At 37.4% G+C, this 16,444-nt stretch overlaps 1 protein-coding gene across 5 annotated transcripts in view; it reads left to right on the top strand.

Annotated features, from left to right (window-relative positions):
* The window catches only part of PHKA1 (phosphorylase kinase regulatory subunit alpha 1), a 140,841-nt gene that overhangs the window by 107,808 nt on the left and 16,589 nt on the right, over positions 1-16,444 (top strand). For all 5 annotated transcript variants that reach the window (XM_028482963.2, XM_024131042.3, XM_024131040.3 and 2 more), the window contains 6 exons: positions 885-976; positions 1,335-1,474; positions 10,664-10,820; positions 11,295-11,374; positions 12,772-12,850; positions 12,991-13,120. In XM_028482963.2, the coding sequence (XP_028338764.1) occupies positions 885-976; positions 1,335-1,474; positions 10,664-10,820; positions 11,295-11,374; positions 12,772-12,850; positions 12,991-13,120 (678 nt within the window). The remainder of the gene's footprint in view (positions 1-884; positions 977-1,334; positions 1,475-10,663; positions 10,821-11,294; positions 11,375-12,771; positions 12,851-12,990; positions 13,121-16,444) is intronic.

Raw genomic sequence — 16,444 nt, 5'->3', positions numbered from 1 at the left:
GGCCATGCCTAGAGGACCTAAATGTTAACATTTCACAGATGATGAGAATGATTGAGATGCATGATCTTACTGTCTAAAATTGTATTGACCATTACTAACCAAAAATATTAAACATGATCATTGGGGAATCATTTAACAGTTAGAAAAGGGAAAAGCTTAGCATACATAGCCTTTGCGTATGCTTCCTTGACAAAGGGCTTATGCAAAGACATCAGCTTTATTAAGTTATACTTCTTGATTGTGAATCAGGAAACTTGAGCTTAATTCCCAGCTCTGCTACTTACTTGCTTGAACAGTTATCTGAGCTCTGTATCTCTCTTTCTGTATCTGTAAAATGGCAAAAATGACAAGAGAGTCTCTCCTTAGAGGTTATGGTAAGTGTTTCAACAATGAACTGTAAGTAAAAATCTTAGGAATATTTCAAAGTTGGTCAGCCTCTACATTTTTTGATTCCCTAGGTAGGGTCATCCGTTTATCTCTTCTCAAGCAATTCCAACTGCTAGCAGCCAGATATTCTTCTGGGAGAGTACAGAAAATATAAAATGTAACTGGGTTCTTTCTGTTATATGTGGTATTCTAGTAAAGTATCAGTGATAGCACCATTGTGGTATTGATTACGTTCGTAGAATTTAATATCTTATATGTCCGGCTGATGCTATAATTCTAGATATTCCATTCAAAATATGTTTATTGATTGATTGAATATCCTTTGATTTATCTGACCTTCATATTTCTTTTCTTTGCTATTACCAAGAAAGGGTAAACTTCTCATTCTTGTTCTATAAAGAACCAACCCATATGTAACTTCATTGTTGAGGTCAACTGTGCATTTTTATTAATCTCTTAATTATCTAAGCTTTTCCATAAATATCAACCTCTTGCAGATGTACACATGTATCTTCCTACAAAGATATTTCAGGCTTCCCGGCCTTCACTCAACTTACTTGACTTACTTCATGCACCACAAGAGGACCAGGTAAATTTGCACAGGAGGTATTTCTATCAGCTTTTTGCAAAACTGCCATTCTTACAGAAAATAATAGAAGTAGCCATTATGGTTTCTGCTAGTAACTGGTGGTAGGCAAAGTGCCACCATGATGAAGATATATGTCCTTTTTAGTTCACTTTTTAAATGGGCAAGTTTTTCTAGTCAGGCTTAAGAAAACTAGATTGCTGTATCATACATTCTGAAGGTGTCATTGTTTTTGCTTTACTTTTTGTCAAAATTTAGGAAACTCTTATGGAGAAGGTTTAGAAAGTGAAAATATCAACACTCTAGGGCATTATTTAAGGTGAGCACTTGTGGATTTTTTTTGTCTTTTCTCAAACTAAAGGTTCCCTCTGTTCGTGTAGAAATACATCTTCCTAGAGACCCGTCTGGGGAAGTGGACTTCAAAGCACTGGTTTTACAGTTGAAGGAGACCTCCAGCTTACAGGAGCAAGCTGATATCCTCTACATGCTATATACTATGAAGTAAGTGATGGATATTATCAATCTACTTTCATGATCATATAGAAAAGGAAGTATAGCATAGTAAATATAGCACTGCTCTGGAGTCTCACTGATGTGGATTTGAATAGTTTTGCAACCTACCCACTCAATTGTCCTCATTTATAAAATTTGGATTATACCTACCTCATAGAATTGTTGTAAAGGTTAAAACGAGATAAAATATCTGCAGTCTCTAATACAATGCCTGGTACATAGTAAGTGACTAATAACATAAACATTATTATCATTATTATGGTTATTTTAAGCCTCCATTATTTGGTAAAATCTATAGATAAATAAATTTTTAACTCAAAAGAAGTAAGAATATGGAGGCTTACAGGAAAAAAAAAGTAGCATTAGTGAGTGTTTGCTGTGTCAGGCACCCTCTGCTAGGTACATTTTATCTAGGTACCTCTAACTCTAGGTACCTTGAACTCCTCTCTCCTGTCCCCCAAATTCCCCCACAAAATTACCTGTTCTTCCTCATTTATTCATGTTGTCAGCACCCTGAAGAGGCAGGATGGACCCCCGCCCTCCCCTAATTTGTTTTGGATGTCAAGACTGATGATGCCACACACATACCAGAAGGGTGTGGGTCCTTAAAAAACAGAGAAAGAGGCTGGATTTGGAATTTTATTATGATCAGGAGGTGAGGCTGGGATGAGGGTTCATTCTCAATGGCACCAAAAGAGGGAACACTCAGACTTTTTTATCAGCTTGCCCAGGCATAGGCTGGAAAGGAAAGGGGAGTGGTAGGACTTGAAAGCAGTCAGCAGTCAAATATCAAAAATGGAGTTGCTTCTATGAAATTCTCCATCTCTATTGTTGGAATCAACACCTACCTAATCATCAAGCCTTCTCCCTATATCCAGTTAATCACCAAGTCTGTCCAGTTTTACCTCTAAATATTTATCTTCTGCATCTCTAATATTGCTGCCTTCATTCAGGCCTATGTCTCTCCCTAGGACTATTGCTACAGTTTCCTAACAAGTCTTTCTACTTCAATCTAGTTTTCCTCAAACGCATCCTCAACAGAGGAGGGAGAGTAACTTTGATGATATTGCCGAAATGCCCAGGCTTACACAAAAGTAGGGAGAATAGTGTGATGAACACTTTTGGACCCATCTCCCAGCCTGAACAACTATAAACTCATGGTTAATCTTGTCACATCTATATTCTCATTCTCTCTTCCTCCTGGATTATTTTGAAGAGGATACCAAACATTTTATCATTTTATTCCTAAATATTTCAGTATTATTTCTAAAAGACAAAAACCTCTTAAAACATAACCACAATGGGACTTCTGGTTCTGGACAAGATAGAGTAAATGCATCTCTCTGTTCCTCCTGCTAGGTACAGGAGGACATTACTTATAAAACAAACATAAGATGTTGAAAGGTGGAGAGAAGGCGGCAGACTGGCTGAGGACCTCATGATTTGAGGACTGAGAGGGTGCTGACATCCCCAGGTTTTCTTTGTTGCCTCACTGGGTGCTGGAGAAGCCAGCAGCCTGAAAAGGCCAGTCAGTGGGCACAGACAGCAAGAGCCCTAAGGAAAACCCATTCTTCCCAGACAAAGGGCTAGGAAAGAGGCACTCTAGCAACACAGACAACTTTTAAACAATAACCACTCTATTCCAGCCAAGCACCAGAGAAAAACCTGCGGTGCTACCCCTATCAACAAAGGCTGAGTGGAAAGCCCAGACTTCTGCTCTCACCAAGGCAGGCACTGCTCCACCTTTCTCACTGCCAGGGGAGTGTCAAAGAAGGCTGGGTAGGGATCTGGGACTTTCATCCCCTCTAGGTGGTAATGAAGTCCCCTTGGCCTGACTCCAGAGCCTATGCCATTTCCATCAGATTATGGTGTTTAATGAGTAAGTAAAAAAGGAAGCTGAAAAGCTCGCCAGCACTAAAGTCAAAGTTTTACACATCCAATTTTATTAAAAATAGCCCAAACATATTTTAAGCCATTTAGGGCCTGCTTGCTTTGCATCTTCCTCAAAACTCAACCTGCATCTGCTAGCAAGAGATAAGCCCTGGGCCATGAGTGTCCCAAACCATTGCTGCCATTCAGAGCTTTCTAACCTAGAGCCTCCCCACAGTGCTACTGAGGGACTACACCTAGACCTGTAACCCCCCTCCTCCCCTCTTCCCTGGGAGTTCCCTTGCCCTCCTCCTGTTATGGATGGTAGAACTTGTTCCTTATATAAGCCTCCTGACAGTCTGATGCTGTGAGGGACTTCCCCTCTCATACAACCCTGTCCAAGTGCCAACTGTTAAAGCTTGTTATGTGCTACTACCAAGAAAAAGACATGGGTTTTATTACTCCGATACCTTTATTCCTTTCCTTTTTCCTTTAGGATAGGGCAGTCTGTTCAAAAAGTATCAGTTGAATACTTATGTGCCAGGCACAATGCTAAATGCAGAGTAATGAAAAGATAGAGAAGGTGAGAAGAGATAAGGGTTAAGGACAGAATGACTAATGACTGTAGCTTGAATGAAAACTGAAGATTCAGCAGGGTCATTGGGATAGGCAAGCAAAGGCTTGAAACACTCATGCTTTCCTGCCAATTCAGATGATCCATGGTTGACTGCCAACTCTTCCACTCCTAACACATGAGTTTTCTTCATCTAATCCTGTACATACTAACTTCACCATAACATCTGATCAAAACCTGTAATCTCACAAGAACTAGTACTCTATTATCAAACCACTTGAGTAGATTGTTTGATGTGCTGCATGGTTTTTAATACACTTGGAATTCTGCCCAATATCCCTTGTGGATTTGAGTAGAAACTGGGAGGTGGGGTTTCCTATGTCTATTGACTAGTATTCCTTCTGTGAGTTGTCTGTTCATAACCATTGTTTGCTCTCCATTGGGTTATTTATATTTTTCTTATAGTAATAGCATATATTACTATTTTGTTTGTTATATTTGTTGCAGATATTTTGTCCAAGGAATTTGTGTTTTAACTTTGTTCATATGCTTTTCTCTACGCAAAAGTTTCGGGTTTTTTAAAATATTTATTTACTTATTTGGCTGCACCGGGTCTTCGTTGCGGCACGCAACATCGTTGTGGCGTGGGGGATCATTAGTTGTGGTACGTGGGATCTTTAGTTGCAGCATGTGGTGTCTAGTTCCCTGATCAGGGATCGAACCCTGGCCCCCTGCATTGGGAGCGTGGAGTCTTAACCGCTGGACCACCAGGGAAGTCCCAAAAGTTTTGTTTTATATAGTCTTTTCTTTTTTGGCTTCTGAGTTTCTTATCATGCATGGGGAGAACCTTCTCCCCTCGCAGAATTTAAAAATATTTTAAATACCTTTAAGAATTTAAAAAATTTAAGTCCTTAATCTACTCAGCATTCATTTTTATATGTCTTCTTACTCAACATGTCTAAAGTCAAATTCAGTCTTTACCAGAAACCTACTACTGCCTGATGCTTTTCATGGTATTATCATTCTTTCAGTCACCCAGACTTGAAATTGTGTCAACATGTTCAAGTCCTTCTCATCCCCTGCCTCTCCCTACCACATCACCACCACTACTGTTGGGAATCAGTGACCAAACCTATATCCTCTATAATCTAACTTTCGACCTTTATCTACCATTGCTCCCCCATCACAATGTGAATACTGCCACCAAAACAGCCTGCTACTTATCACATCCAAAACAAAGCCTGTACATGACCACTTTCAGACCTTGGTTCATGTTTTTTCCTCTGTCTGGACTACTCTCCCTTTACCACATCCCATCTCTCCTCGTTGGAATTCTAGCTATCCATCAAGGCCTGGATCATCTGTCACCTCCATGAAACTTTCTCTGATCCCTAGGGATAAAAAGGATCTTCCCTGATTATGAGATCTCATAACATTTATTTTCATATTATTTATTTTTATTTTGACCATTTCAAACTTAGAGAAAAGTTGTAAAGATAGTACAAAAAAAAAGTTCTGAGAAAACCATAATTCAAAAAGAGTCATGTACCACAATGTTCATTGCAGCTCTATTTACAATAGCCAGGACATGGAAGCAACCTAAGTGTCCATCAACAGATGAATGGGTAAAGAAGATGTGGCACATATATACAATGGAATATTAGCCATAAAAAGAAACAAAATTGAGTTATTTGTAGTGAGGTAGATGGACCTAGATTCTGTCATACAGAGTGAAGTAAGTCAGAAAGAGAAAAACAAATACCGTATGCTAACACATATATATGGAGACTTAAAAAAAGAAAAAAAAATGGTCATGAAGAGCCTAGGGGCAGGACGGGAATAAAGACACAGACCTACTGGAGAACGGACTTGAGTATATGGGGAGGGGGAAGGGTAAGCTGTGACAAAGTGAGAGAGTGGCATGGACATATATACAATACCAAACTTAAAATAGATAGCTAGTGGGAAGCAACCGCATAGCACAGAGAGATCAGCTCGGTGCTGTGTGACCACCTGGAGGGGTGGGATAGGGAAGGTGGGAGGGAGGGAGACGCAAGAGGGAAGAGATATGGGAACATATGTATATGTATAACTGATTCACTTTGTTATAAAGCAGAAACTAACACACCATTGTAAAGTAATTATACTCCAATAAAAATGTTTAAAAAATAATAAAATTAAATTAAAAATTTAAAAAAGAAAAAAGTTCTGGGTATCCTTCACCCAGATCCCTCAGATGTTCACACTGAGCTTTAATATCTCTCTCTCTCTTCCCCCTCCCTGCCTCCCTCCCTCCCTGTCTTCTTCATCATCTCATCATTACCATCACCACACACACATTTTTTTTCTGAACCATTTGACAGTATGTGGCAAACATGATCCCCTTCTACCCCCAGATACTTCAGTGTGTATTTCCTAAAGACTAGGAATTCTCTTATATAAGCACAGTATAATTGCCAGAATCAGAAAATTAATGTTAAGATAATACTGTTATCTAATCTACAGACCTCATCAAGATTTGTTGGTTGTCCCAATAATGTCTTTATAGCAAAAGAAAATCTAAATGATGCATTTCATTTAGTTCTTATGTGTCCCTCATCTCCTTTAATCTGGAACAGTTCCTAAGTCTTTATTTTTAATGTTATTGACATTTTTGAAGGATACAGACCAGTTGTTTTGCAGAATATCCCTAAATTTTGGTTTATCTGATGTTACCTCATAATTAAATTCAGGTTATGCATTTTGGGCAAGAATACTACTGAAGTGATACTGAGTTCTTCTCAGTGTATCCTATCAGGAAGCACATAGTATTGATGAGTCCCATTTCTGGTAACTTTGACAACTTGGTTAAGGTAGTATCTTCCACGTTCCTCTGCTGTAAAGTTACTATGTTATACTTCAAAATTAAAAAGTATCTTGTAGAGATGTACTTTGAGACTGTGAAAATATCGTGTTACTCTTCAGACTTTCATTCACTGTTTCTTGAATCCATTGATTCGTATAGTATAGTATAGATTTAGTTTTATTATATTAAACATTTATATTATATATAATTTAATATATTGAATAGATAACACATTATCATGGTTCAAACATTTTAAAGTACAAAAGGATACAGTGAAGGGGTAAAAAGTCTTTCTCCCACCTCTGTTCCCCAGATACCTGGTTCCTCTCCTCATAGGCAGTCAATGCTATTGATTTTTTGTGTATCCATCCAGGGACATTTTATGCATATATAGGTAAATACATATATATGTGTGTTTACTTTTATACCTGTTTACCCAAATGGTAGATTGAACACCTTTTCTTAAGTTTAAAAGCCATTGGTAGGGGCTTCCCTGGTGGCACAGTGGTTGAGAGTCCGCCTGCTGATGCAGGGGACACGGGTTCGTGCCCCGCTCCAGGAAGATCCCACATGCCACGGAGTGGCTAGGCCCGTGAGCCATGGATGCTGGGCCTGCACGTCCAGAGCCTGTGCTCCGCAATGGGAGAGGCCACAACAGTGAGAGGCCTGCTTACCGCAAAAAAAACGAAAAAGCCATTGGTATTTATTTTGCCAGGTGTTCTTTTGTTGTTTTTTATTTTCTTATCTATTTGTTGGAATTCTTTTTTTTTAACCTCCTAATCTCCTTCACCTATTTCTCTCCTCCCCCAACTCCCCTCTCCTCTGGCAACCATGTTTGTTCTCTGTATCTATGATACTATTTCTGCTTTGTTATGTTTGTTCATTTGTTTTGTTTTTTAGATTCTATATATAAGTGAAGTCATACGATATTTATCTTTCTCTGTCTGACTTATTTCACTTAGCATAATATCCTCTAGGTCCACCATCCATGTTGTTGAAAATGGCAAGATTTCATTCTTTTTTATTGCAGAGTAATATTCCATTGTGTGTGTATGTATGTGTGTATATGTATATGTGTATGTATGTGTGTGTGTATATATATATACACACACATATATATATATTACACATATATATATATCACATCTTTATCCATTCATATTGATTGGCATTTAGTTGCTTCCATATCTTGGCTATCATAAACAATGCTGCAGTGAACAGAGCTGTGCATATATCTTTTCAAATTAGTGTTTTCGTTTTCTTCAGATAGATACCCAGAAGTGGAATTGCTGGATCATATGGTAGTTCTATTTTTAAGGGTTCTTTTTTGCCTTTTTTGAAAATTTTATTGGAGTATAGTTGATTTACAATGTCATGTTAGTTCAGGTGTACAGCACAGTGATTCAGTTTTATATATATATATATATATATATTCTTTTTCAGATTCTTTTCCCTTATAGGTTAGTACAAAATATTGAGTATAGTTCCCTGTGCTATATAGTAGGTCCTTGTTGGTATTTCTAAGTTTTTGAGGAATCTCCATACTGTTTTCCATAGTGACTGCACCAATTTACATTCCCACCAACAGTGCATGAGGGTTCCTTTTTCTTCACATCCTCACAAACACTTGGTATTTCTTATCTTTTTGATGATGGCCATTCTGACAGGTGTGAGGTGATATCTCATTGCGGTTTTGATTTACATATCCTTGATGATTAATGATATTGAGCATCTTTTCATGTGCCTATTAGCCATTTGTATGTCTTCTCTGGAAAAATGTCTATTCAGATTCTCTGCTCATTTTCAATCAGATTGTTAATTTTTTTTTATGTGAATTGTATGAGTTGTCTATTTTGGATATTAACCCTTCATTGGATATATCATTTGCAATTGTCTTCTCCTACTCAGTAGGCAGCCTTTTTGTTTTGTTGACAGTTTCCTTCTCTGTGCAAAAACTTTTAGTTTGAGGTAGTCTCATTTGCTTATTTTTGCTTTTGTTTCCCGCACCTGAGGAGACATATCCAAAAACATATTGCTAAGACCAGTGTCAAAGAGTATACTGTCTATGTTTTCTTCTAGAATTGTTATAGTTTCAGGTCTTACATTTAAGTCTTTAATCCATTTTGACTGTATTTTTGTATATGGTGTGGGAAAGTAGTCCAGTTTGATTCTTTTGCATGTAGCTGTCCAGTTTTCCCAGCACCGTTTATTGAAGAGGCTGTCTTTTCCTCATTGTATATTCTTGTCTCCTTTGTTGAACATTAATTAAACATATAATTGTGGGTTCATTTCTGAGCTCTCTATTCTGTTCCATTGGACTGTGTGTCTGCTTTTGTGCCAGTTCCATACTGCTTTGAAGACTGCAGCTTTATAGCATAGTCTGAAGACAGAGAGCATGATTCCTCCAGCTTTTTCTTCTTTCTCAAAATTGTTTTGGCTATTCAGTGTCTTTTGTGTTTCCATACAAATTTTAGAATGATTTGTTCTAGTTCTGTGAAAAATGCCATTGGTATTTTGATAGGGATCGCATTGAATCTGTAGATTGTCTTGGGTGGTATGGTCACCTTAGCAATGTTAATTCTTCCAGTCCATGAGCACGGTATGTCTTTTCATTTGCTTATGTCACCTTCAATTTCTTTTATCAATGTCTTATAGTTTTCTGAGTACAGGTCTTTTACCTCCTTAGTTAGATTTATTCCTAGGTATTTTATTCTTTTTGATTTGATTTTAAATGAGATTGTTCTTAATTTCTCTTTCTGATAGTTTATTGTCAGTGTATAGAAATGTGGCAAATTTCTGTATATTAATTTTGTATCCTGTGACTTTTCTGAATTCATTGATGAGTTCTAGTAGTTTTTTGGTGGAATTCTTTATACATTAGGAAAATTGGCCTATGAATTGCAAATATTTTTCTCAGTTTGTAATTTGTCCTATGACTTTGCTTATAGTGGTTTTTGCAATAAGAGTTTTGCATATTTATATATACATATATATATAAATGTATCGATCTTTCTTTTATGGCTTTTAGTGTATAGTTCAGAGTTTAAAAGTCCTCAACTCTGAAATTATAAAATAGTTCTCCCATATCTCTTTTAGTACTTTAACATTTAAATTTGATACATTTGGAATTTTGGTGTACAGTGTGAGGCATGGATTCAACGTTTTTTCCAGATGGCTACTTGATTGTCTTAACATCATTTAATAAATAATCTACCTTTTATCATCTATTAAATTCCCAATTTCAGGGGCTTCCCTGGTGGCGCAGTGGTTGCGCGTCCGCCTGCCGATGCGGGGGAACCGGGTTCGCGCCCCGGTCTGCGCGTCCGGAGCCTGTGCTCCGCAACGGGAGAGGCCACGGCAGAGGGAGGCCCGCATACCACAAAAAAAAAAAAAAAAAAAAAAAAAAAATTCCCAATTTCATAGCACTTCATATATCTTTTATGGTACTTCACAGTTGACTTGTGTTATAGGAACTTTTACGACAATAATGTATATGATGTGTGTGTGTGTGTGTGTGTGTATATATATTTTTTAAAATAAGCACACATTCTGTTTACTTCTTCATTAGTTCCCTAAGTGTAGCATACTTTCTGAACTTTCAGTAGTTAAATTAAAACTTTGACTTTAATTTCAGCTACTTTGAAGCCCATTAAGAGGGTAAAAGAATGTATTTTGTCAAAACACAACTGAAACTAAGACTTATTCTTGTCTAGGTATTCGGCTTTCAGTACTGACTTAAAAATAGTTTTACGAGAGTTTGTAGTAAATAGCATTCATTTCCTAATGAGAGAGACCTATGAAAAACAGGCATATTCACTATGACACAAACAAAATATTGTTGCCTGTAGCTTTATTTATAATTAATGTAGACCTGCCTTTAACATTCCAGAGGACCTGACTGGGACACTGGATTGTATGATGAAGGGAGTGCAACAGTCAGAGAGCTGCTTACTGAGCTCTATAGCAAAGTTGGAGAAATTCGTCACTGGGGCCTGATCCGATACATCTCTGGAATCTTAAGGAAGAAGGTGGAAGCACTCGATGAGGTACTATAAATTCTTCTTGAATTTATACCAAATCTAAATGGAGGTGCTTTTTAAAAATTGGTTTCTGCAGTTGTTTTTTAAGGCAGTCACCACAGCATCTAACCATTTAAGATGTTGTTTTTCCCACATAACATTTCTGATTATCAGGTAGCTTTTTTTGTTTATGAATGTCAAATATATAATACTGAAGCATATAAGCTGTAGACTTATAGAGGTGTTATAAACTATGAGAATTCTAGGTCTTAAGAATGAATTTATACTAGGCTAAAAGTTCCTACCTTTTAGGAGATAAAAATACTTCATTGTTCCTTCCTAGAAATCCCTCTTTTCTGATCTTCATCACATTTCCTGAGGAAAAGATTGATGTGTCATTAAGTTAAGGGGGAGCAAAGGTTTCTAGGCTGAAAAGAGAAAATTTCGTGGAAATGTGAGGTGTTATGGGAAGGATAACACTATTATACTATTTATTCCTAGGCCTGCACAGACCTTCTCTCCCACCAGAAACATTTGACAGTGGGACTCCCTCCAGAACCTCGAGAGAAGACCATCTCTGCGTTAGTATGGTTTTTGTTTGGGTTTGATCAAGCTTCTCTGAGACTTTAAGGAGCTATGTGGACTGACTGCAATTCTCTTGTCCTAATCTATAAATGGATGATAATGTCCTCCGTGTGTGAGCTTCTATCAGGGACAGTCGATGTGAGAATGTTGGTAGTGATAGGACATGAGTAAATGAAAGAGAAGGCTCGGGCTTCCCTGGTGGCACAGTTGTTGAGAGTCCGCCGGCCGATGCAGGGGACACGGGTTCGTGCCCCGGTCTGGGAGGATCCCACATGCCGCGGAGCGGCTAGGCCCGTGAGCCATGGCCGCTGACCCTGTGCGTCCGGAGCCTGTGCTCAGTAACGGGAGAGGCCACAACAGTGAGAGGCCCGCGTACCGCAAAAAAAAAAAAAAAGAGAAGGCTCACAGGGAGTAGTACTCAAATGTATTTTGCTCTTTTGGAGTTTTTTTGTTTGTTTGTTTCTACTTATTGATTTTACCAAACGTTTTATTCAAAAAACAAACAAACAGGGCAACTGGAATTAGCCTCCACAAAAAATCAGCTATACTGTAGACTTTGTTCCAGGCCTCTCTCCTTGGCTTATAGATGGCTGTTTTTTCCTTTAGTCTCTTCACATTTCTTCTCTCTCTGTGTGTCTCTGTGTACAAATTTCTCACTTATAAAAGACACCAGTCATATTAGGGCCCACCCAATTACCTCACTTTAGCTTACCTCTGTAAAGACCCCATCTCCAAATAAGGTCACACTCTGAGATACTAGGGATTAGGATTTCAACATAGGAACTTAGAGGGAACACAGTTCAATCCATAACACCTTACTCCTGGCAAACAGAACCTTTTATTACAAATCAGGTCAATTTTGTGGCTACTGTGGGCAATCCAAAAGAAGATGGCATGCCCCATGCCCCCAGAGTGCTTAGTATCAACAGGAGAGTCAGAAGTGTAGGAGGGTGTGTGTGTAAACTGATGAAACTATACAAAATCAGTATAACTCTATTAGGTGTGATTGTAAAGTAATAAAATGGCTTCCAAAAGACACAGCTTAGATTTAGTTTATTACTTTATAGCCATAATAGTTACTTGTCAAATGTTAAGAATTAACCATGAAAGACTGGTCTGGAAGGACGTCATGGGGTGAGTTTTAAATACAATTTGGAAGGAGAAGGGCAATCCAGGCTTAGAGACGGGAGAGCAGAGCTCTCCTGAGTTGCTATGGGCCAGAGTGCTTTGGGGAGGCAGTGAACTTTGAAGACTGAAAGAACCAGAATGCTACCAGTAATGATGAGATGTTGAGACACTGACTTGGACTTGGGAGGAGCTTTTTTATTTTCTCAATAAATTTAGCTTTAAGTAGTTGCAGAATTTTGTCTTTCTTCACTGCCCTCTTCCTTAGACCTCTGCCCTGTGAAGTACTCACTCAGCTGATAGATGAAGCCAGTGAAGGGGACATGAGCATTTCAATTCTTACACAGGTGAGCAGAATTATAAAGCCTAATCTGGTGATTGATATTTAAAAGTTTGTTTTCAATTGATCTGGCAATTTCTGAAGACCACAAAATAAGCCTTGTGAGATCTAGGGCATAATTTTTGTCTATATTCATTCCATGCACAGGAAATAATGGTGTATCTAGCTATGTATATGCGAACTCAGCCTGGCCTCTTTGCTGAAATGTTTCGAGTTCGAATTGGTCTGATCATACAAGTTATGGCAACAGAACTGGCCCACTCCCTTCGATGCTCAGGTATTCAATTAAGTAACTGTTTGAGGCAGAATTCACTTTTAATAGAGTTCTATTGAGTTTTGAATCAGGAGGGAAAGGAAGCTAAAAGATTTTTATCAGTAGCTCAGAAGCTGCATATAGCAGTCTTGTTACCATGTTAGTCAGTCTCTATACAAGTCAAGGGGCTGCTATGACAAATTTATATATTAGTTGTCAACTTCAAAATTCCACCTCCTAGGGGCTCTGTACTCCCAATGACATTCCTACTAACTCCTAGAGTGATCCGAGGCATACATCAAACTAAGTGTGATAGACTGGGTTCGATTCTGATTCAGGCATGGCCACCTCTGGCTGTCAGATTGAGTCACCACATCAGTTTGATTATAGTGTCAGTATTCTGTCTAGTCAACATCAGGATCAAATAAAGGATGATCCGAGGCATACATCAAACTAAGTGTGATAGACTGGGTTCGATTCTGATTCAGGCATGGCCACCTCTGGCTGTCAGATTGAGTCACCACATCAGTTTGATTATAGTGTCAGTATTCTGTCTAGTCAACATCAGGATCAAATAAAGGAAGGCAATATTTCTATTCATATTTATCTGACAAGACTCTTTTTGATATTAGCTATAGGTATATTTGGCAAGGTAGCAGTTTTAGTTAGAAGAATAGATGGGGCCTTTGGAAGCTGTAGCACAGAATTATGGGGAGACTCCATGGCATGACTTTTTTTTCCTTCGGTATTTGATTTCAACAAGAATGGCAAAGTAATAGAGATAGAGATTGAATACAAAGATAAAATCACAGTTGCAAAACTCAATTTTAGCCATTGTTTCAGTTAAATTTCCCCAAAAGGCTTTTAATTGAGCTGTTAGCAAGTAGCTAAATTTATTGGTTTGAATCTAACCTAAATTACATGAGATAATGTATATTTAAATAACCCTTTAAAGGAATAAAGCTAATGATTATTTTATACCTACCTTATGCCAGACACTGTACTTTTTGCTTTATATTTACATATATTATCTCATTTAATCCTTACAACAACCAACTGGAGAAGGTATTTTTATCTTACTTTTACTGATTGTAAAAGGAATTGAAACTCAACAAACTATTGGATGTAAAATAGGCTCAAGGATGTATTGTACAACACAGGGAATATAGCCAATATTCTCCCTTCGATGCTCAGGTATTCAATTAAGTAACTGTTTGAGGCAGAATTCACTTTTAATAGAGTTCTATTGAGTTTTGAATCAGGAGGGAAAGGAAGCTAAAAGATTTTTATCAGTAGCTCAGAAGCTGCATATAGCAGTCTTGTTACCATGTTAGTCAGTCTCTATACAAGTCAAGGGGCTGCTATGACAAATTTATATATTAGTTGTCAACTTCAAAATTCCACCTCCTAGGGGCTCTGTACTCCCAATGACATTCCTACTAACTCCTAGAGTGATCCGAGGCATACATCAAACTAAGTGTGATAGACTGGGTTCGATTCTGATTCAGGCATGGCCACCTCTGGCTGTCAGATTGAGTCACCACATCAGTTTGATTATAGTGTCAGTATTCTGTCTAGTCAACATCAGGATCAAATAAAGGAAGGCAATATTTCTATTCATATTTATCTGACAAGACTCTTTTTGATATTAGCTATAGGTATATTTGGCAAGGTAGCAGTTTTAGTTAGAAGAATAGATGGGGCCTTTGGAAGCTGTAGCACAGAATTATGGGGAGACTCCATGGCATGACTTTTTTTTCCTTCGGTATTTGATTTCAACAAGAATGGCAAAGTAATAGAGATAGAGATTGAATACAAAGATAAAATCACAGTTGCAAAACTCAATTTTAGCCATTGTTTCAGTTAAATTTCCCCAAAAGGCTTTTAATTGAGCTGTTAGCAAGTAGCTAAATTTATTGGTTTGAATCTAACCTAAATTACATGAGATAATGTATATTTAAATAACCCTTTAAAGGAATAAAGCTAATGATTATTTTATACCTACCTTATGCCAGACACTGTACTTTTTGCTTTATATTTACATATATTATCTCATTTAATCCTTACAACAACCAACTGGAGAAGGTATTTTTATCTTACTTTTACTGATTGTAAAAGGAATTGAAACTCAACAAACTATTGGATGTAAAATAGGCTCAAGGATGTATTGTACAACACAGGGAATATAGCCAATATTTTGTAATAACTGTAAATGGAAAGTAACCTTTAAAATTATATTAAAATTTTAAATTCTTTAAATAAAGCTGATAAGTAATTTTTTAAAAATGAAACTCAGAAAGGTTAATAACTTGCCCAAAGTTACATAACTGGTAAATAGTGAAATTTGAGTCCAAGTCTGCCTGATTCCAAATGATTGCCAATTCAGCACATTGTTATAAGATTACATGTATATATATATATATTTTTCTCAAGCTTTGGTATCAAGTGATGTTTTATGAGAGTCTGATTATTCAGTAATAAAACTCAAGAAGGGATAAATCCCCAAACATTCTTCACTTTTCCTTAATTGCCCATTACAGATATTTTTTTTCCTGTGGATTCATCAAACCATGGCTATTTATTTCTTCTAGGATAAAGTCAAGATCCCTGGGTCTGACATTCAAGACCCTCAACAGGCTGGCCTCTACCTCCCACTTCAACAGTACTTCCCACTAATTTTATCAGTCCCCATCCTTGGAGATTGATGTCTCCTCTTATTTCCAAAGCATTTATTGTCTATACCTCTCATTTGGCACTTAGTATAGCCATGCCATGTTTTACTGTTGTTTATCTTGTTTACATGTCCAGTCTCTCCCAAATAGCTGGTCAGCCTCACAAGGTCAAGTACCATGTCATACCTGTTAGTGCTAACATTGCTTAAAATCATGACCTACATGTAGTAAACTCATAATAGGTGTCTAATGTTGATGAACAAATTCAAGTTGTCTTCTCAATATTCTTCATAATTTCATAGATTCATATCTATTCTCTTTTTAAATCCACATATTTCCAGATGGAGAGAAGTTTTGATTATTTTAGCCCATCTTCATAGATGCAATCATTTCTTTCTCCAACTGGTTTCCAGTTCCATTGTGCTCCTTTCATTCTTCCCACTTTCAAATAAAGATTCTACTGAGTATCCTAATGATGTGGAAGAGGGGTGAAGAAGAAATCAAGGGCCTAGTTAATCCATAAACTGGATAATCAGTCCTTAAATTATTAAGAATCTGTTGGAGGATGAATGTCTAGGCAGTATGGTGCTGGAAATTTATTTTTTTAACAACTTTATTGGAGTATAGTTGCTTTACAATGTTGTGTTAGTTTCTGCTGTATAACAAAGTGAATCAG

This window comes from Physeter macrocephalus, chromosome 21 (assembly GCF_002837175.3).
Source record: "Physeter macrocephalus isolate SW-GA chromosome 21, ASM283717v5, whole genome shotgun sequence".
Lineage (NCBI taxonomy): Eukaryota > Metazoa > Chordata > Mammalia > Artiodactyla > Physeteridae > Physeter > Physeter macrocephalus.
Note: the sequence above shows the minus strand (reverse complement) of the source record. Positions and strands in the feature narration are given on the sequence as shown.